Source organism: Chlamydotis macqueenii, chromosome 6 (genome assembly GCF_036417535.1).
Source record: "Chlamydotis macqueenii isolate bChlMac1 chromosome 6, bChlMac1.mat, whole genome shotgun sequence".
Taxonomy (NCBI): Eukaryota; Metazoa; Chordata; class Aves; order Otidiformes; family Otididae; genus Chlamydotis; species Chlamydotis macqueenii.
In genome coordinates this window covers 41,136,127-41,156,728 of record NC_141561.1, presented here as the reverse complement: position 1 = coordinate 41,156,728, position 20,602 = coordinate 41,136,127, and the positions used below count along the sequence as shown (strand labels likewise).

The 20,602-nt window shown below is 44.2% G+C and overlaps 2 protein-coding genes across 3 annotated transcripts in view; both read right to left on the bottom strand.

Moving 5' to 3' along the window:
• Positions 1-808: 808 nt before the first annotated feature.
• Positions 809-2,115, bottom strand: LOC104483069 (uncharacterized). Its single transcript, XM_086751215.1, has 2 exons — positions 1,915-2,115; positions 809-1,813 (listed from the first exon to the last, which is right to left on the bottom strand). The coding sequence occupies exons 1-2, from the start codon at positions 2,113-2,115 to the stop codon at positions 809-811; spliced, it is 1,206 nt and encodes a 401-aa protein (XP_086607341.1).
• A 324-nt stretch (positions 2,116-2,439) lies between these two features.
• Positions 2,440-20,602, bottom strand: part of DIP2A (DIP2 acetate--CoA ligase A) — a 115,033-nt gene continuing 96,870 nt past the window's right edge. The window contains exons 27-39 of one of the 2 annotated variants that reach the window (XM_086750596.1): positions 20,161-20,282; positions 19,740-19,851; positions 19,411-19,520; positions 18,770-18,900; positions 16,899-17,067; positions 14,806-14,976; positions 12,652-12,681; positions 11,505-11,566; positions 9,548-9,605; positions 9,001-9,075; positions 8,162-8,336; positions 5,032-5,155; positions 2,440-4,472 (exon numbers count right to left, since the gene is read on the bottom strand). In XM_086750596.1, coding sequence (XP_086606722.1) covers positions 4,220-4,472; positions 5,032-5,155; positions 8,162-8,336; positions 9,001-9,075; positions 9,548-9,605; positions 11,505-11,566; positions 12,652-12,681; positions 14,806-14,976; positions 16,899-17,067; positions 18,770-18,900; positions 19,411-19,520; positions 19,740-19,851; positions 20,161-20,282 — 1,592 coding nt within the window. In that variant the 3' untranslated portion in view covers positions 2,440-4,219. The remainder of the gene's footprint in view (positions 4,473-5,031; positions 5,156-8,161; positions 8,337-9,000; positions 9,076-9,547; positions 9,606-11,504; positions 11,567-12,651; positions 12,682-14,805; positions 14,977-16,898; positions 17,068-18,769; positions 18,901-19,410; positions 19,521-19,739; positions 19,852-20,160; positions 20,283-20,602) is intronic. The other variant, XM_086750597.1, reaches the window with a different exon arrangement.

Sequence of the window (20,602 nt, the reverse complement as noted above, 5' to 3'; positions counted from 1 at the left end):
TCCCAAAAAAACCCAACAATTTTGGTATCTTTACTACAAGCTGGTATTTCAAAGGTCAAACTCATTCAGTTTAAGATGAATTACAGATTTTTGATACTTGTCTTCATTAGTTTTGAGAAAGATGAGCGAAGTTGCTGTGGCAATAAAACCCGCCACGCTTTAAACGCACTTCATCCACGTTCATTTGGATGCTGAGTACAGTGCCTTCCTGTACTTAACAGTGAGAAACAGAAACGGCTCAAAGAGGCTACCTCCTTGCTACGCACGCTGCTTTTAAAAACAAATCGCGCTTTGCAGGATTAATTTCTGCCTGTTTCCTAAACTAACTGTTGGCACACATCTGTTTTCTGTGGGTGCGCCATCTCTCTTGCCTCTTCAAATAAAAACCTGGCCTTTGTTTAAGAGACTAGAACTTAATTTACATCCGTATTCAGAGAAGCATCCCTCTCTCAATCTGGGTAGAAGCAGGCGCTTTGGTGAGGGACCCCTGGAAGCCTGTGTTAGAAAATGCTGCTGAGGGGAAACAAACCCACTGGGGCCTGTGAAGGGGCTGGAACCCCCGTAACCACGGAGCGCCCTGCACGCCACACTGACTGCAGGCAGCCTCGCAGGCTTTCACGCATCCGCTGCGCCCCAGAGAAGCACTGGCACTGAACCTCGGTGTCAGAGAAAGGACTCCATTTGGAAAAATGCTCTGGAGTAACGCTGGTACAGCATGGCATTTTCTTTTGACAAATATTAAACCAGACGCTCTACCTCCCGTGAGCCGTGCTGCGGAGGGCCAGAACAGTTCTTGTTTTAGTGACTGTTACAGCCTTTCCGTCTGCTGCCGCTGCTCTGGGTCAGCCAGCTGAGCTTGCTCGAGGCTGTCATCTCGGCACTGCTGTTTCTGCTCCTGCTTTTTCTTTTCAGCCAGAGCTTTTGCCCTGGTGGTCACTAGCTCAGGTCTAGCATCAGGCCTCTCTTCATCCTGCTGGTGCTTTTTACAATGGTTTTCAAAGGTGGAAATTTTGGCATATGTCCGGTTGCAAAGCAGACAGTGGTATGGCCGCTCCCCGCTGTGTGTTCTCATGTGAAGCTGGAGGTAAGAGGACCTGGAAAAGGTTCGGCTGCAGACTGAGCAGTGCTGAGGCTCGCGTGCCTCATGGGTCTTCAGGTGCTGCCTAAGGGATGACACCTGCTTGAAGGCCTTCCCGCAGGTGGAGCACTTGAAGTTCCTCTCGCTCGACTCGAGAAGCTGGTGCGACACGAGGTGGGCGGAGGAGCGGAAGTCCTTCCCGCACTTGTCACACTTGTAGGGCCGTTCCCCAGTGTGCAGGCGGACGTGGAGGACCAGCCCGGCCTTCCGCGTGAAGGCCTTCTTGCACTGCAGGCATTTGAAGGGCCTCTCGCCCGTATGCACGCGGCGGTGGGTGGCCAGGTGCGAGGCGCGCCCGAAGAGCTTGCCGCAGTCCTCGCACTTGAAGGGCCTCTCGCCGCCGTGGATGGCCTTGTGGCGCACTAGGCGGGAGGACTGGAGGAAGAGCTTCCCGCAGAGAGGGCACTGGTACTTCCGCTCACCCGTGTGGGAGCGCAGGTGGAGGGCGAGGTGCGACGAGGAGATGAAGGCCCTGCCGCAGAGCAGGCAGCAGTGGGGCCGCTCCCCGGTGTGGGTGCGCTTGTGGAGGACCAGCCCCGAGGAGAGGGCGAAGGCCTTGGCGCAGACGGGGCAGCGGTAGGGCTTCTCCCCGGTGTGGACCCGCCAGTGCTTGGCCAGGGCGCCGGCCTGCGCGAAAGCCTTCCCGCACCGCTCGCACCCGTGGGGCCGCTCCGCCTCGGCGCGGCCCGCCCAGCCCCGCCCCGCCCCGCCCGCCGCCCCGGCCCGTCCCGCCCGGCGGCCCCGCCGACAACATGGCGGCCGCCCGCGCGCCGCACCCAGCCCCACCCCGCAGGCGGCGGCAGCTGCCGCGCCCCCCCGCGCATGCGCCGCTGGCGCGCGGGGGTGACGCCGGGAAGCGCAGGGCGGGCGGGCCGGCCGCCGCCATCTTGTCGTTCGGCGGGGGCGGGCTGGCGGGCAGCGGGGCTGGTGCCGGGCTGCTGCGTGTGCTGCAGAAGCGCGGGGTCGCTCCCTCCCATCTCCCTCCCGCACCGCACTGTAACCCCCCCAGCCCCAGCTGTGCTCCTCACCCCCGAGTTCTGAAAAGCTGGGTAGGGAGGACTCAGACCCAGGGCAGGGCAGAGAGCTAAGCCAGGCCCCAGAGAGAATGAAGTTCGGGTACCGAAAATGTGAAATTCAGGAGCATCCAGGCTTCAAGGGTGTGCAACTGCTTTAACGGGAAAGCAACCATAGTGAAATTTTGCAGAGAAAGCTGTCCAAAACACAAGTGAACACTGCGTACTGTACATAAGCTAGTTTTTAACAGCCTAAGTTTCAACATTCAGCAAGTCAGATTCGCAAGAGCTGTTTTGAAATGTTTTATGTGCTTTTTGTTTTAGATTTACTTTACAAGGCAACTTGTCTCACCGTCATCAACATCTCAATACAAAAATCTTACAATGCTTTATTTGCTAAAAAACTACAACATTAAAATTGGGGGGGTAGGTAGTTCTTTCCTTTTGCCAGCTCTTTTGTTAGGAGGAGCGTCCCACAGTCCACTGCTAGAGGCTGCTGGACTTAATAAGTTACACAAGTTCTGTACATAATTACAGTCATAGCAGAGTACGCAGCTGTATAATACACCACAGTCAAACACCATGAGGGCAAAGAACTACTATATAGGAAAGCTTTTTGTCGAAGATCTTATATTTTATTTGACCAAGAGTCAATCTGATATCCTCATACCACGAGACTGACATCCATCTTCCTTACGCCAGTGCCAGCAGAATTGCCTTGCAGAAAAACCTGTCTCTTTTACCAAACTCATGTGTTACTAAAAAAAATTTATGTAGCTCAAAGTCCTTATCAACTCTATAAAAATAATTATTTGCTAGTCTCCTGCTTACCTTCAAATACATTAAGTATTCGAGTAACTTCACATTCTCTTTCTGAATCAGGTTCACTGCAGTATTAGATCAGGCAGAAAATTCAAAACCTTAATTCGTCAAGTGTGACTCAACCAACTGGGTATCTCAGCTTCAACAAAAAAGGCTGTCTAAATACAAGTCTTAAAAAAAAAAAAGGGGGGGGGGGGGAGGGAAAAAAAAAAGGAAAAAAAAAAGGAAGTTTGTACCACAGCAAATCAAGCTAACTAACACTGAGTATCTTTTCCATGGTGGAAAAAAAAAATTGCTATCCTAAGTTTTAGCACAGGATATTCAGAGAAAACATATTGTAAGACCATGCTTTGTAAACATTTCTATGAATCATTCAGAGACTATTGGCTTTGGAATGAGTTTTCGAATACTTGGCGTTATGCAGGGCAGTAATTAACAGCTAATGCTATGAAAACAAGCAACTTTAACATGAAGTTACGACAGCAAGAGCAGCGAAGGCTCCTGCATCAAGTAGTTAAAACTGGATATTGATTTATATTTTATTATAAAGTTTATAGCATTACAGAGTCCAGCACGGCACGGGAAGTAACCTTGTTGGAGTTGCAGTATTTGTTTTTGCTTGGTACAAAAAGCTGAACAGCAGCGTATTTGTTGTTCTATTGAATCTGGGATCGGAATGAATTTTTTTCTTCTGAATAGGGATGAGTCAGTGATTTAAAATAAAAAAGCTGCATTTTTAAATCTCAAATATGTGCAAAATTCCTTTCAGTACAGTAGAGAATATGGCAGAGATGTGTGCAATCTTGAAAGTTAGGTCCCAACCCAGATACTGCCAATATATTGCAAACAATCGCATCGAGGGTGAACTCCGAACGGTTACTCACAATTTGCAGTATTTTTTCCAAGAGCCCTCCTCACAGCTGGTGTTCTCTCCCCGCCCCGCCTTATGTCCTTTTATGCAGTGCATCAAGTACTGACATTCATAATGACTGTAAAAAAACACTGGTCCGTGATAGTTCTAATGAGCTTCCTTCAGGAATTCCAGTAAACTCTCCGTCCTCAGACAGCTGTCACTGTTAAAATGTATGAAAGTGAATGCAATCTGAGAGATGAATGTCTGAAGATTAGCATCTCCATTTTCCCAAAGTCTTCAACAGCTTTTAAAACCACAGAAAACGGGCTCCGATGTTATTATTCGGAAAGTCCCTTGATTTTGGTGCTTTAGCCTTGATGTGATTTTCTGTTTTCACATGTTGTAGGCAACATAAATAGGATCCAACTGGTCGGCTAAAAATCCGTCTCTCAAGTGCATTCTTTGTTTCTCACCGCGGGAATTGATAGGAATAACACCAGGGTCCACAATGACCACAACACCTACTATGAGGTAATGCTCTTCCAGAACCACATTTGTTACCAGCGCAACCAGGTCCAGCGCTTCTTGTTCTGAGCCTTCCAACTCCACAACCACCACAAGCAAGTTGGTCCACGTAAACACGGCACTGTCGGCATGATACAAATATTAACGGTGAGAAAAAAAGTACATAGTCAAGGGAAGCTAGCACTTAGGTATTACAACAAGAACCATTAAGGTTTCACATTCAGTGTGTGCACACTTGATAGTAGCGTACCTGTGTGAATCTGCAGAGATTATTAAAGGAAAGGCGAAACCGCCCAAAGCTCACAAGCACTACCGCTTTGAGACTGAAGAGGACCTACGGCGTACATCATCCATTAGGAGATGAGAATAACGTACGTTAGAAGATACCATTCAAGAAATGATATGTGTTTACCGCACCCAACTGCGTACATTCCCGTCTTTCAGGCTATGAAGATCAAACTCTGATAAAGGGCTGGGCTCTTTTTTTTTTTTTTAAGCAGCGGAGGCAGGGGAAGGAGGGGTGCTATAGTTCAGTGACTCTCACTGAAGTTGTTTCTAAGTGAAGTTTTGGTGAGTTCAGCCTACAGGAAGCTCTCAGTCTAGCATGCTGTTCCAGAGTCTGACTGCTGCTGCTTTAGAAGAAATAAAAAGATACAGAAAAGTAATCCCGAGGCTCTTACCATTCTGCAATGCTTTTATGTGCCCTTATTACAGAGGTCTCTATATCAATGGGATGGTACCTCATTCCTCTGAGCTCCAGGGTTTCATCCAAAGAGCCCACCACGTACAGGGCATCATGCCTCTCTGCAATACAGCACAAACATTTAAAAGACCATCAGATCTACAGAAAAAACATGGTCATTTGTATATGCTTCCTCCTGACCTTTTCAGATGTTCCTGGTGCTTCCTAGGAGAAAGAGTCTGTAATACACATCAAGCTCTACACGTAGAGAGAAGGGAATTAAGTCGTCATGTAGCACTTCTGCCTGTTGACTCAAAGTAACTGAAACCAGACTAAAAATAATTTCTGGATCATCCAGTTCTGCCCCTTCTCTCACATAATGTAATCTCAGTTCAAAAACCCAATCAAAATCCATTGTTCAAGAATCTTTCTATCCCACTATTCTTATCAGAGAACTGCTCTCCTCTGATCAATAGGAACATTTTCCAATTTCCAAATTCAACTTTTTTTTTTTAATTTTTAAAACTAGCTTATACCCACTTGTCCTCAGGCCACCAATATTCTTCTCAGCTTCTTAAGTTCCTCATGGATAATGAAGCAAGAACAACTCTATCCCCTCCTCAGGTTTAGCTTTGCTAGGTTAACAAAGATGATGGGAGGGCTGGAGCACCTCTGCTGTGAGGCCAGGCTGGGAGAGCTGGGGCTGTTCAGCCTGGAGAAGAGGAGGCTCCGGGGAGACCTTAGAGCAGCCTTCCAGTGCCTAAAGGGGGCTACAGGAAAGATGGGGAGAGGCTGTTCAGCAGGGCCTGGTGTGACAGGACAAGGGGTGATGGTTTCAAAATAGAGGGAGGTAGATTCAGATTGGATATCAGGAAAAAAATTTTTTACACTGAGGGTGGTGGAGCACTGGAGCAGGTTGCCCAGAGAGGTGGTGGATGCCCCATCCCTGGAAACGTTCCAGATCAGGTTGGCCGGGGCTCTGAGCAACCTGATCCGGTTGGAGATGTCCCTGCTCCTTGCAGGGGGGTTGGGCTAGATGACCTTTGAAGGTCCCTTCCAACCCAAATCATTCTGTGATTCTATGAAATAAGCAAAGCCCTCCTAGACCCTTCCTGAAGGACACTCTCCACATTGCCATGTTCATCCTGTAACTCTGTTCACTTCAACTGTGCTTTTTTTTTTTCCACCCGTTTTATAATTCTGCTCAATCGTGTAACTTGACACAAAAAGCAAGCTAGGAAATTGCACTGTATTTCACACATACTTGCTACGTTAATTCACCATATATAGCCTCTCCCATGCTGACAAACTAAAGGACAAGTTCCACGGTGATAAAAACCTGTATGATACATGATTTATCAGAAAGCTACAAGGCAGAAAAACTTGCTATAGTAATCTGGTGCCTTGCCACCTGCAACTTCTCTTTCTTTGTGCATATCTGCTCACAGATTCCAGTTTTTGTGAACTACCGGCTTTCTCAAGAACAGGGATCTGTTTCACTTTGAACAGTGACAGAAGGACGATTCCACCTGTGCAGAACCTTGCACTAAGCAGCAATGTGCCCTGGAGGTAACTGCCCTTGAAAATCAGAGAGGAGGAAAGGAAGGAAAGCTCAGAGCGCCTTGGTTGAGTGCTGTCATGCTCTACCAGCTCTGAAGGTGAAGCGGACATGCAGTAAAAGCTTTTTCAGGGAGCTGGATCTGTGTTCCAGCAGCTCCCACTGATAGCCTGAGGCCACATTAATTCAGGAGGGGCAGGCCAGTGTACTAAGCAGGCTGAACAGGGTGGAGAGATCTGCTGCCAAGAAGGGACCCTTCTATGTCCTGGTGGTAGCTGGGGGCTAAGGATACCACACATCTCTGGCGAAGACTCTTTCTTTACCAGAATTCACCTTTTGCTCTCTGGTGGCACTCTGACTGTGGAAGAGGGAAGCCTGCACGATGCTGCTCTGGAGGAGATGGCATTGAGCGGGCTGCAGGGATTTCTCCAGCCAGAGCAATAGCGTTCGCCTGCCGTGGTCTCAGGAGCCCCAGGAGACTGAAGAGCACACCGGCACAGTAGACTGGAGGATGACCCTCTCTTAGCACCTAGATCCAATATCATGGGCCTTTTCTGAACCCTGGACTGATATCCACTGCAACAGATGGGGTAGCTCCTCCACAAAAGTCCGCACCTTCAACAAATTGCTCTCCTTACTCTTCTTCCTTCGCATAACAGAGGACTAAAAGTAGGCTAGACATGCATGGTGTCCCCGAAAGAGACACTTCTGTTCCAGAAGTGGGAACACTGCTTTTCTATCTTGTACCTTGAGTGATTACAGGAAACGTAAAAGGTGTCTGTGAACCCGCTACAGTTCATGATCCAGTGGCAGTGAGGGGACACTGACGCTGCCCGTGCAGATACCGCCATTCATTTAAGTCCAGTCACAGACAATTAGCAGTATATATTTGCTAATAAGTTATAAGCATTCAAACTCCTTTTCTTAGGATGTTTAGAGATTTCTTTTTTTTAAATGTGCGATAAGCAAGAGTTACACCTACTCCATATTCTGCCTCAACAGAAAAAGGAGCAGTTTTTCTTCCATCTGGTTACATTTCTCAAGTTTAGACATCCTGGCTTAGACTGAAAAAATGAGATTAGCAATTTATTTTCTATACTGGAAAAAAATACCGAGAAGTTACTCCCTAGACCTTTAACTTCTGAAAAGCTACGAAATCACTGGTATTTCTGCATGTTCTAAAACTGCTGGATGTTGTTTGTATTATTTGTATTCTCTATATCAGCACTGAACTGCTGCATCCTGTCTGTAAGGGAAGAGGTTCAGAGGAAAAGTAGAAAGGCTCTAGTGCTTCTAACAAGTGTGCTCATATTATTTGTGTAAGTGGAAATGAAGGAAGATGAACAGAATTTCCAAATCTGTCAAAAGGGCATTATGAATTTCTTATTTTGTACGAATACCCCGTGTCATTCTAATCAATTAATATGTACAGAGTAACAATTCCTGTTACATTCAGCAATTTTCCCTGATGGAAGTCAGGATGAACTTGCAGAACAGCTTACTCTTCACTAGCTCAACTACCCCAAGGAGTTTCAAACACATGCTTCTCTAAGTACATTTCTTTTCTCACCTCCACTAGCATCAGTAAGTTCTGTTCTGCGCAGAAAGCCAAGGTACCCAGTCCGAGCCCATATGGTCTGAGTGTCTCCAAAACTCAAGCGAGCAGTAAAGTGATCAGCGTGCAGTGCTTCTTCTCCATACACTGTGTAGTAACCAGTAGCATTGTGTGGACTACTCACCCATATCTAGGGGATTAAAAAAAAAATAAATTAAAAAGAAACCCCAAAGAGAATCATTTCCATATAATACATAGGTTATCATACATACACACAGGTTATTTTGCCAGACCTACGTGGCATAATTTATGGATTTAAAACATCTGTTCCACTGAAAATTTTGTTGCTCCTAAAATGCCAGTTCTGCCTCACAGAAAATTACCAGGAAAAAAGGATTCAAAAGGAGTTTTATGTATGTGTAATGGGGGATGGTAAAGAGCAAAAATGATCTAAGCATTTGGCTCCCGCGAAAGGAACACCTGTTAACCTGCAGTCTTCTATTAGTTGGGCATCTTAGTACACACAAATCCAGGTGTGTATAAAACAAAGATTAAACCAAACAGCAAATTACCTCATGACTACTGTCCAGTGCTGGCAGTACCTGAGATACTGACTGCCTCTCCTAGCTGCCCATCAGACACAGACTGGCGCGTGGGACCGGCGTGCAGGAGTTTGGCAGAGGAGGGCGGAAACCATGCAGGCATACGCACAAGCATGCAAACGGTTCCAGCTCTCTGTAGAGTTCATTCACTCGCCACGTTATGTGGCCATCCCACAGGCACTGACCTGACATGAGTTATCTATATATTAAATCACTGCTGATAAACAAAGTATGACAGCATCAAAGCTTTACCTCTCCTAAATGCGAGTCTCCCAGAGGTCCCTTGGTTTCTGTGTGTGCTATGATGACCTTTACCCCTGGAAGAATCTTGAATAAGAAGCAAATGGTTAAAACAGAAGTTAAGGGAACTTGAATTCATCAAAAGAGAAGTTAATAATGCAGAGCCACAGAAGTCAACAGTCTGTGCAATTCTTCTCTTTCTACTCCTCTCTGCACGAAAAATATCAACTACCTCTTCTTCCCAAGTTGCTTAATCATTTAAACTCCAAGTAGCTATTTTGCAGCTCCAGAGCTGAAGTTTGTTTCACAGTGAAAAATGCCTTCCACGTGAAGGCCTCTGACTTTTTTAGCTGTAGCGACATAATCCCATTGCTTCACTTCATGCACCTGGCTTAAAACTTTTTAACTAGCTGTTCGTTTTACGCTCTCTCTAGTGCCTCTCCTAGATACACTGTGATTAGTGAAGCTGGTTGCAGAGATTCTGTACTGAGATCCAGCGGAAGCAGCTCACCACCTAGGTCAGGGTCATGAGGAGGAAGGATTGCTCTCAATCTCTCACCTTCCCAGACTCCATAAGCGGCAGACTGTGTGGAGAACCTCTCTCTACCAAACGCACCCTGAGAAAATAAGAGAATGTATTTGTACAGGGATTTATGAACTTAAATGGAAGTTAAGTAGATACGCTCCAGTATATCCGGTGTTATCCTGTCCTCAGCTGTGCTGACCACACTGCTCTGATGCCCACCGATTACGCTCAGTTATTCACAATGCCGTAAGACAGTCAGGAGTTTCTAGCTGCCTTCAGGACTTCCATATTAGCATTCCCAGACCACATTTCTCTTAAGAATCAGAAACTCGGCTCTCTGGAGAGAGGAGTAACTTTTTCCCACAGAGCTCTAAGGTTGCAGTTCTACCAGCACTTTAAATTCACCTTCTCTGTTGGACTCTCCCGGACCTCTGCCTGCCGCACTGAACCACAGCAGAGCGTCAGTAGGAATGACAAGTGAAGAGCAAGCGGCCTAAATGGAATTACGTGACACTATGCAGCCCTTTAGTAGCACATCTTACAAAGGCACCACATTTGCAGAAGGAACAAGAATTGAGTGCAACAGGAGAGGCGTACGAGAGAAGAGGCTCCTACACATTACGTTATATTACACTGTCCCTGCACCCGTAGGCTAGGACTGCCCAACACAGCGGCAGCTTGAGGCTATGGCTGAGCTTGTTTTTAACAGGAGTGTTACCCATGCAAGTCACAGTGATATCTAGCTGGAGATGTCCCCGCTCCTTGCAGGGCTTGAAAGGTCCCTTCCCACCTACACCATTCTGGGATTCGAAGATTAAATAAGGAGAAAATGACTGTGGTTTACATCGATCTGTTCAGATGCCGAATGGGGATCATGCAAATGATGGTGAATAGTTTGTCTTCTAAAAGCTAAGACTTACGCTTGCAAAAATTAGAGATGAGTAGTCACAAAAGTTGCCAATTAACATAAACCCCTAATTTAACATTATTAATTAAAAAAACCAAACAAACAACCCAAAGGCACCGAGTCTTGATAGTATGTTTCTTAAAGTAAGTACAGAAACAAACACATATATATGTACCCTACTAAACTTACAGGCTGAACTTGGTGCTTGTGTTAACTAAGTTAACACAGAAACAAGTTAATATGGAAATTATGACTACAGAATTAAAGTCTGACAGAATGATGTGTCCCTGGCAAGTCTAAAGATGACATGTGTGTGTGTGAGATATGCTGTTACAGGTCTGACATAAATTTATTGGACCTAAAAAGGCTGAGGTAATTGATTTGTTTGGGTCTGAGGGAAAAAAAACAAAACCAAACCACTAAGGGGGATTCTCAACTGCACTTTTTCCACTACCTAGAGGACTGTTACAGAGAAAATGGAGCCAGATTTCTCAGAGCTGCACACCGTAAGGAGAAGGCCAGGGACGTAATATGCAAGATGGGAAACGCCAGTAAGGAAAACTTCCCCAGAGCGGGGCGTCAGTCTCGGCACATACACCCAGAGAGGAGGAGGATCTCCGTTCTTGGTTATCTTCTGTACTGAACTGGTCCCGGCCCTCAGTAATCTGATGAAGCCTTGAAGCTGGTCCTGCTTTGAGCAACAGTTTGCATGAGGGATGTCCAGAGATCCCACCCACCCTCACGGTCTCCATGATTCTGTGACTAACCAGCCAGGCGGCAAGGTCACCTTTTGCTAACGGTACGGTTAGGTGAGAAACAGCTAATGAGTCTAGATTATCCAAGACTGATGAACAGACAGCAAGTGAAGCGAGCATCTAGAAAGGAACAGCAGAACAAGCGATGGAAGAGGACATGCCAGACCACTTCCAGCACAGTTATCATTCTCTAGGGTGGGGTTCCTTGTATGCAATGATGAGGAATTAGCTGCTGCCAAGAATATTTCAACATACCAATGCAATGTGACAAAGCTGAACTTTCTCCTCTACAGTCATTAAATAGTTAATGCTTTAACATAATCCGTACCTGTCGTGTCGAAGTGCTCTCATATCTACGTACACTGTTGTTGGATCTGGTCCTGCTGTTCCCTAAGAATAAGAGGGAAGAAACAAATTCAACAGAAGCCAGAAAATCCTGCTTTCATTCTCACAGCCACATAGATTCACAAATTCCTCTCCCTTTTTTAATGACACTTCTGAAGTACTGCCCTAGCCCACCAGAAATATAGTATAATACCCCCCTTTCTAGAGTGACTGCCATAAAGTTGTCATTTTTTATGTAATCAGTAAGTGAACACACAAGCAAAGTATGTATTTATACAGGTAAGTCTAAGTTTTAAAAATTCTTCAGTTTAAAACTTAAGTTCTAAAAATTTTATTTTGGTAAGGATTTCCCCTAAAAATTACACAGCAAGTGCAAAGCATGTAAGCATAAACCTGTGCGGGCCTAATCCCTTTCCCAAAGCTCAACTCTTCTTCTTTAGAACAGTTTTGTCAACTGTGAAGGAAAAAACCCCAACATTTCACTAAAATATAACTCTAACGAAGCCGTATCTTCTCAAGGCTCCTGCCAGTAACAGCCTTGGCTGAGGCAGAGCTCCGCTGCAGCCAGAGGACAAACCTTCTGACCAACTCTGGTGAGAGGTTTCCCATTTCCCAACATGAGACACCTTTTTTTTTTCCTTTCCCCCCCAGCAGAATTTAATCTCAAGACAACTAGAAACTAGTGTGAAATGCATATTTAAGCTAAAAAACAGGCAAAGTTTTGCTGACTGTTCCCCCTCATAGCAAAATTTATCATTTTAGAAATACTTCAAATGAGGCCGCTTTGCCACCAGCTCAAGATGACCGTGCTGGAGAACCGTAACAATGTCTTTGTAAGGACACTCCCTCACCAGATGCACAGCGTGAGCTTTATCTTCGGGAATATACCACGCAGGGATTTTAATCCTTGCTATACTCCCTTTCTGCCTGTTTGAGAAAGAGGTTTTGTACCTCAGGTACAAGTGTTCTTGGTGAGTAAAACTGAACTGCTTTAGGAAAAAAAAAAATAAAAAAAATCTTGCTGGATTTGTTTCAAAGGAAAACTCTCAAATGTCACACATTCGTTACAGAGCAATAGCGCTGAACCAGACTGACTTTAGGACATCACAAGCACACATGCATCACTATACCTGTTCAGCCAGCTTGCCCAGCCTGTTTGGCTGACAGCGGGACCACAAACAGAAGTAACAGAGGCCATCAAAGTGTGTGAAACAGAGAGAAAGGGGAAAAAAGAAAATACAGACAAAGAGGCACTGGAAACATAAGATAGACACAGTAAGACAGAAAACAAAACTCATACTGTTTTACAGCGAAAAGAGAATTTCCATTTCAGATTATTTAAGAGCTTGGCAGTTTTAAGTGGTTCACTGGGAAACAGGCACGTCCCAGTTAAAAACCGAGAAGAGGGTTACGGCAGATGTCGCCTGTTGCCTTATCGAAAATGCCTCCTCATCCATCTCTAAGTATCTAAAGGCTGCTTGCAGCTTCAGAAACACCTTATCAGTAAACCAGGCAAGTGAGTTTGGAAGACATCATGTATTTATTTGCAGGCTAACGTGTCTCAAATACCCATTCACAGTTTGTCTGTTAATCTATATTCATTTAAATTCAATTATTTTAGAAATCAATTACAGATACCACTTTGGAAGAATGGGTGAAAGGGGCTAAAAACATATTAAAAAAAGGGCTCAAGAACGGAGAATAGAGATAAAAAAGGTATAAAATGAAGGGGAAGCTTAAGTGTCCCGCAGTCCTACACTCTTCACAGTTTTCTTGGAGTACTTTTCACATTGCCATTTAACATTCTGTAGCAAAACTGCCCCCCCCGCCCCCGCCCTTTGTAGTCTGAACAGCAAATACCCCAAACTGGCTTTTTAAATTCTTATTTAGACAGGCAAATCAGAAAGCTGTTCTTTCACACTTGGCATCTGAAATGTTTTATTCCACGAATTTACAATCTTTCTGTACAGTCATCTGAATTTAATCTATATCCGTCCTATTTTTCCAACTACTGATTCATAAAATTGCTCTGGCTGCATTTCTTTATAACCATTTATCTAGGGGTTGTTAAAAATCTTTTCTCCTTGAATATGTGTAGAAACTAAGGAAATAATTATGAATGGCAACATATTTAAGAAGCTCATGACCCAAACCATCTCTCTTGTAGGAAATCTAGAATATTAAAATATATTCTGAAAGGGAAAAAGGCTTTCCTTCGTCCAGCGGGCACCAGAAAGAAAAAAAAGAAAAAAAAAAGAAGAAAAAAGAAAAAAACTTTTGCAGAAGCACAGTAGCAATCTTCATAGAATAATATTTTTTATTAAGTGTATTTTAGGTCCAATTTTATTGGTATGAGGTTTACAATTACACACACACTTAATGCATGTGCCATCTATGGAATTCCCCACATAAAAACCTACATACTGCCGCACCTGAAACTCGAGCAGTTTAACCATTAACTCAAGTATTATCCAAAACCCAGTGCTTTGCCGTTTTCTACACCATCTTTAGTACCTGCTTGTCAGATAAGTTGCGGAACACTTTTTTTCCCTCCTAACTAGAGAAGAAACATCTCATAAAGAAAAGTTATATTTAATCTGGTTAAATTACACACGCAAGATTATAATCAACTGATTACTAAACTAATAAAGGCAGGTCTGGACCACAGCATGGCATTATCTCCAGTCTGTGAAGTAGGGCTGTGTACTTTATGGGCATATTCTCTCCTTCAAAGCTTCCAATTTTATACCTTTAATTGAAAAAATAGTCCACCTCCCACATAAGGTGAGACAATTAGATTTGCATGTTGATAACACTCATTTGAGCTCTTTAAAAGTAAAAAAACCTGCCAACCTTGTCAGTTTTCCTGGGTCTTATTTGAGGAACTCTGTCTTCCATGTAATTCCACATATACATAAGCTACTTTTCAAACAGGCAAAATCTAAATCACACAAAAGTCGAAATAGCACTGCTTGAAATTTTTAATATGTTTATGACCAGGAAGCTGTGTCTTTAATTTAATACTGCTCCTGCAGAGTAGGAAGGAAACAAGTTTCTTAATACCGATCCTCTGTTTTAGAAAGGCAAATCAATTGGTCAGTTAGTATAGAAAAGCGAAATTACCATAACCCACATCTTCAAGGCTTATTTAACTTCATGATGAAGCAAGCAAGCAATGGAGCTCTAGTTTATTAGAAAAAAATTACCTACAGCTGGACATGATTTCCTATAAAGTTCCCAGAGATTCTCTCCATAAGTATAAGGAATAAGCAGTTTAATCTCACCTGTAAGCAAATTGCTACGTTGACCCTGCAGCCAAACGTAGTGCTCACTGCACGAGCAGAGAGGCCCAGGTCTTTGAATAACTTGGAGAAAGACTGCGTTAAGGTAATCCTCGGTCTCTCCTCCGCAACCACCATGCACGTTCGCACACACGACAGGTTAATGCCTTTCATCTAAGAGGTTGGGTGAAGAAAACAACAACATTTTAGGTTTGAAGTCAGCAATTCTAGAAATAAGCCATTTTAATTTGCAGATCAGATGGACTTTAAAAACATCAGAATAACTGACATGCACTGGTTAAACAACGTGGACATGGACTGCATGGCTCCATCCGCCCAGGACCACCCTCTAAAATTGTGCCAAGAGGCTTGGTGGCGGGGCTTGATGTACAAGATCTACTTCAGTGAGCTCCAGGAGAACAGAGGGGCCGAGTTTTTTGTCTGTACTGAGAATTAGCACAATGTAGTCACTTTCTTACACACAACAAGCTGCCAGACATTCCCCGTGAAGTCCTGAGCAGCGTAGTTAGTACAGGTGTGGGAACTCTCCCACACCAAGACAGAGGTGCCTCTTCAAGGACAGCAAGTTTCAGTTAAGAGATTTCCCTCAAAATTAAATGGATGTGTTAGTCAGCACAGAGGTGGCACAAATAAGTAAAGTTGAAAACATAAGACTTCTTTTTTTTCCTCCACCAGAAACATGACAGCTGAAACTTCCAGCAATCTCAATATTTTGCAAAAAGCAAGTCATAAGGAAAGGCTTTGTTCTGGTTTTATTTACTGAGCGGGGCTACAGTGGTAGCTTCTGTGAGAAGCTCCTAGAAGTTGTTTCCCCTTTGTCCAGTGGACTCGGCCGGGCCTGGGGTGGACCCGCTGCTGGCAAGGGCCAAGACCATTGCTCACAGTGATAAGGCCTCTGAGATAATGTATTTAAGAAAATGAAAATTAAAAAAAAAAAAAAAAAGAAGTGAAGAAGCAGAAGCGGGAGCAGAGAGGGGGAGGCGCGAGGCTGGTGGGCCTGGCAGGCCTCACCCTCTGGCCTCCTGCCGGCGGCCGCCTGGGCCCGACTCGGCCCGGCCCGGCCAGGAGAAGTGAAGAGAGGAGATGTGAAGAGAAGCTGAGAGGCGTCTGCCTGAGCCGATTGTGAAGGATTTCTGGTGAGAGGAAGGGCTGCAGGCGCCAAGGGCAGTGCAGAAGGAGGGGGAGCAGCAATGCAGCTCCTGGCCAGGATTCCCCTGCAGCCCGTGGTGCAGCCCATGGTGAGGCCGGCTGAGCCCCTGCAGCCCGGGGAGCCCACGGAGGAGCAGAGATCCCCCTGCAGCCCGGGGAGCCCACGGAGGAGCAGAGATCCCCCTGCAGCCCGGGGAGCCCACCGAGGAGCAGAGATCCCCCTGCAGCCCGGGGAGCCCACAGAGGAGCAGAGATCCCCCTGCAGCCCGGGGAGCCCACGGAGGAGCAGAGATCCCCCTGCAGCCCGGGGAGGACCCCACGCCGGGGCAGGCGGGTGCCTGAAGGCAGCTGTGGCCCATGGAGGCCCCGCTGGGGCAGCCGTTCTGGAGGGACTGCACCCCGTGGAAGAGATGACCCACGCCGGAGCAGTTCCATGAAGGACTGTGACCCGTGGGAGGGACCCCACGCTGGAGCAGGGGAGGAATGTGAGGAGTTCTTCCCCTGACAATGAAGCAGTGGCGTAAAACAACATATGATGAACTGACTGCAACCCCCATTCCCTCTTCCCCCCTGTGCCGCTCGGGAGGGGAAGGTGGTAGAGATAATGTTAAGCCCGGGAAGAGGGAGGGGTGGGGGGAGGTTATCTTGTTCCCTGTCTCATTATCCTGCTTTGGTTTAGTAATAAATGAATAGTTTTCCCCAAATCGAGTCTGTTTTGCTCGTAAAGATAACTTTAAGGATCTCTCCCTGTTCCCTCCGAGGGTGGAGGGAGTGAGAGAGAGACTGCGTAGTCTGGTCCTGATTGGGGCTAAACTATGACAGGCTTTCAAAGAAACACAGCCCATCTTCTGCAAGCCAAGATGAAGTATTTTCAGAAAGAGACATGTATTTGTATGTCACTGTGTTGAAAAATTAAGTCTGCTCACCCGGAGTATATCAGTCTGTGTTCCAAGCCCTTTGGTGCACATCTCCATCACGGAGTAGGAGCAGAACGTGACGCGCACTTTGTACTGACTTACAGCAGACAACCACAGAGACACATTGCTCTCCAGTTCCAGGGGAGGGACTAGAATAGACTGATGACCCGAGTAGACACTAGGAAGAAAAAGAAACATGAAAGCTTAAAGGCAGCGTAAAAAAGCCAAAAGTTACATGAAGTCAAAATGAAGCAAATATAGGAAAACTGAGAGCCTGGTATCTACCTGAACTTCAGCTTATCTTCTCCACAGAGAGCAAGTATCTCTTAGTTAGCTAAGGGTCTGAGTTAAGTCACAAACTAAAGTCAGTATATTTGTCCTGCAGCATATCACGGTGAGCTACAGGGAAATACTCAGTGCCTTGAACAGACAGAACTTGTGACACTAGAACGTCAACGCTTGAGACATCATTCCAGTTACAGATGACAACTGGTAGCTGAGCTTACTTTTCTGAGTCACTCTAGGGAAAACACACCTTTTGCTTTGAGTGAAACAAGTCTTCAACACGTATACTGCACCATTCCAGTTGTTAGTGCAATCTCCTAGCCTTTGCTGTAGGCGTCTCAGTTTTCAAACAGTGTTTATGTGAAATATTGAACCTGGATATGAGTTAATGTGAGTGGACAGGAAGTCAAATTCAAAATTACACCACCTTTTATTTTTTTTTTATAAAAAATATTATATACTCATTTCAGGACAGTAAGTGGCATGACCATACAGTCTTAAATTGACAAATGTTTTGTCGATAGTAACTGATCTAAAAAATATGGTGACACAGTCCTCTGTAAAACCAGGCTTAGACAAACCAATGCATCTTTAAAAAAGTAACATCTCTAACTGCATTCAACACGCAGCTTGACACGCTTGCCATTTCTCCTAACTGAAGATGATGTGTTTTTGTAGTGGGCAATACGATGAGGAGTTTTTGTTTTCTTTTTAAACATTTTAAAGTAGAAAAAAAATATCATTCTGTAACAGAAGTCTTTCACACTAAAACAAAACTATAACTCAGATGAAACAAAGCAATCTTATATTAACTCTTGTACAGAAAGCATGACACGTTGTTCACTACTCTAAAAATATTTTTAAAAATCCATTTAGATTTTAATTCTTCCATCACTGAGTTTTCTTCTCCCTCCACTCTCCCTCACTTTATTGATTAAATAAATCACCAGGTTTTACCACAGGTAAATTTTTTGCTTTCCTTCAATACACTTCCTTTCCAGATGGGGAAACTGGAGAGGGAAGGAACAGGTTATCTACAGTAAAATTAATTTTATCTGTTTACAAAATAACCTTTCATACTCAGTGTCCACATTTTTTAAAAATGAAATACCTAAACCACCATTAAATTAAATTAATGTTTTAAAAGGCAAAAAAAAAGAGGCAAATTTTGCAGCTTTGCAAGATGTGCTGCATCATAGCAGTTATCTGAGTGAATCAATTCAGGTCTCATTCATTTTAAGAAACATTTAATTGCTTCCTTCAGCAGTATTTCTTAGCACATACCAACCCTGCAGTCAACACCTTATGGGTCTTGAAAAAGATATGGTTGAATGTCAAAAGACTTTGAAGGGATTTATTTCATCAATGTGAAACTGAAGTCTTTTTTCCCTTGGGTTTGGTATCTAGTGAATTCCACTGGCAAAACCCAAGGTTCTCAATAACTAACTGAATGAATTTTCTTCCCGCAAAGGTATTTTATGAAATACCTATTAAAAGCTTAATTTGGGTTTCTCTGACAGTTTCATCCCCTGCTGTTCCCTTGGATTCCAGAGAAAGCTGGGAACGCATGAGAAAGCCTAGGACTCTCAACATACCTGCACAAGCACCATAGTGCAAATCCCAGGCCGCAATAAGGGTCAAGGCAGATGGCGATCTGACGGGAGGGGTACAGCTCACACTGCAGCTTTATAGAGCGACATAAGGCACTTGTGGCTGCATGAGACATCTGCAAGAGGAAAACAGGCACTCTCAGGGACTTCTTAAAAAATGGGCACCACGTGTAGGGACTGATAGAAGTGTTTATTGTAGGAGACATGGCAACACGTGGTGGTTTGAGTTTTTTTCAAGCACCTTTAAAACAGGAAAGGGAGATAAGCCCAACATTTCACAGGTATTTTTGATGCGATAGGCAAATTGCGTCTGTCAGGACATCAAATGATGCCAAGTGACGCCTGACATCTCTATGATAAATCACAAGATAAAACACTCATTAGCTTTATGACAAACATTCTCCATTTAGTCCCCTCAGTCATTCCTCACGTAGAGCCAGTAAGACTGAATGCTTCCAAAATGTGCATCAAGAAATTCTGATGTCATGCAAATGTAGAAATACGCTTTCTGAACACTAAGGTGGGCCACTTACATTTTCTATTTCTTCTCTAGCAGGAGGAATGAATGTGGAATAGGCTTATATACAAGGAAACAAAGTATAATAATCTCTCTCCTGTTACTCTACCTTTACTCCTGCTAATATACCAGTAGTAGACACACTGAAGTCCAAGTATGCCAACATATCTGGAGATGTAGGTCTGAAAATACTAGCCAGCTTCTTTTTAGGCATATCATCTATTCAAAATACATAAAAAGAAAAGAGAACCATATTATTATTGGAAAAAGAGCACAGGACAAAAATGTATCTTCGTACAAAATGTACAAAGATGCTTTCTATAGTTTCTGGACAGCTATTTCAATGCAATCCAAGATAAAGCCATTCCATTAATAAATAAATAAATAAATCAGTCTTCAAACGATTTATATTTTGGCTAGTGGGCAAACATTTTGTACCTGTATCCAAAATAGTGGGCCATGTTTTAATATCTACAGCTGCTGCAGCTTCCTTGGACTTCAGCAGCTTCATTATCGCTTGTGTGGTCAGTATACAGGCAGACTTACTGACCTGTAAAAGACATGGCATTAAATACATTTATCGAACTAGGGAATGAATGCTCAAGTGATTTCATATCATCCAGATGAGACAACCAGCAAGCTGAATAGGTGAAGAAAAACAAAGCAAAATAAATGACAACAATAGAAAGAACATTTTAAAGGAGCTGCTAAAAAAGTATTTATTGACTCAGCCACAGTTACACTGATTATTTTTTTTCCTAGCTTATTTTTACATTGACCGTGGCAAAGCAATTTATGAGGCTGCATCAACCATCCTGCACCCACCAAAGGCACTGGGAGAGGAATGTCTTACACCTACCTCTACAATCATTTTGACAGTGGGCAGGGTGGTGGCAAGATTCTGCGGATGAGGTGGGCGAACGGTGATGGGTATACAGCCAGCATATAAGCAGCCGTAGAAAGTTGCTATCAAGTCTACTCCTGTAAAGGATATTTGTGAAATTAAAGCCATTTTTATCAGAACAAAAAGTCAAACTCTTTCACCAACATCAAAAGACACACTGATTTATTTTATTAAGATGTAAAGATTTGTCACAAACGTCTCTTCAAATCAACAGGCTGTCCTTGGCCTCGCCCAATTCTATAAGGTTAAAATATTTTGCTTTTGAGAGTTAGCAAAAATTATTCAAACCCTATAAACTTTAAATTTGTATATTTTCATAAACAGGTAGCATAAAGTAACAAAACTAATGAAACAAGGTATTGCAGGCTATGAAGATGACGACTCAGATTCTTTTTAA

What these genes read in the sequence shown, in the direction of transcription:
- LOC104483069 (XM_086751215.1), bottom strand. Translation starts at nt 2,115, where the DNA reads ATGGGAGGGAGCGACCCCGCGCTTCTGCAGCACACGCAGCAGCCCGGC. An exon ending in CGCCTGCGGGGTGGGGCTGG is followed by an intron (nt 1,814 to 1,914) that starts GTGCGGCGCGCG and finishes GGCCGCGCCGAG; the next exon opens with GCGGAGCGGCCCCACGGGTG.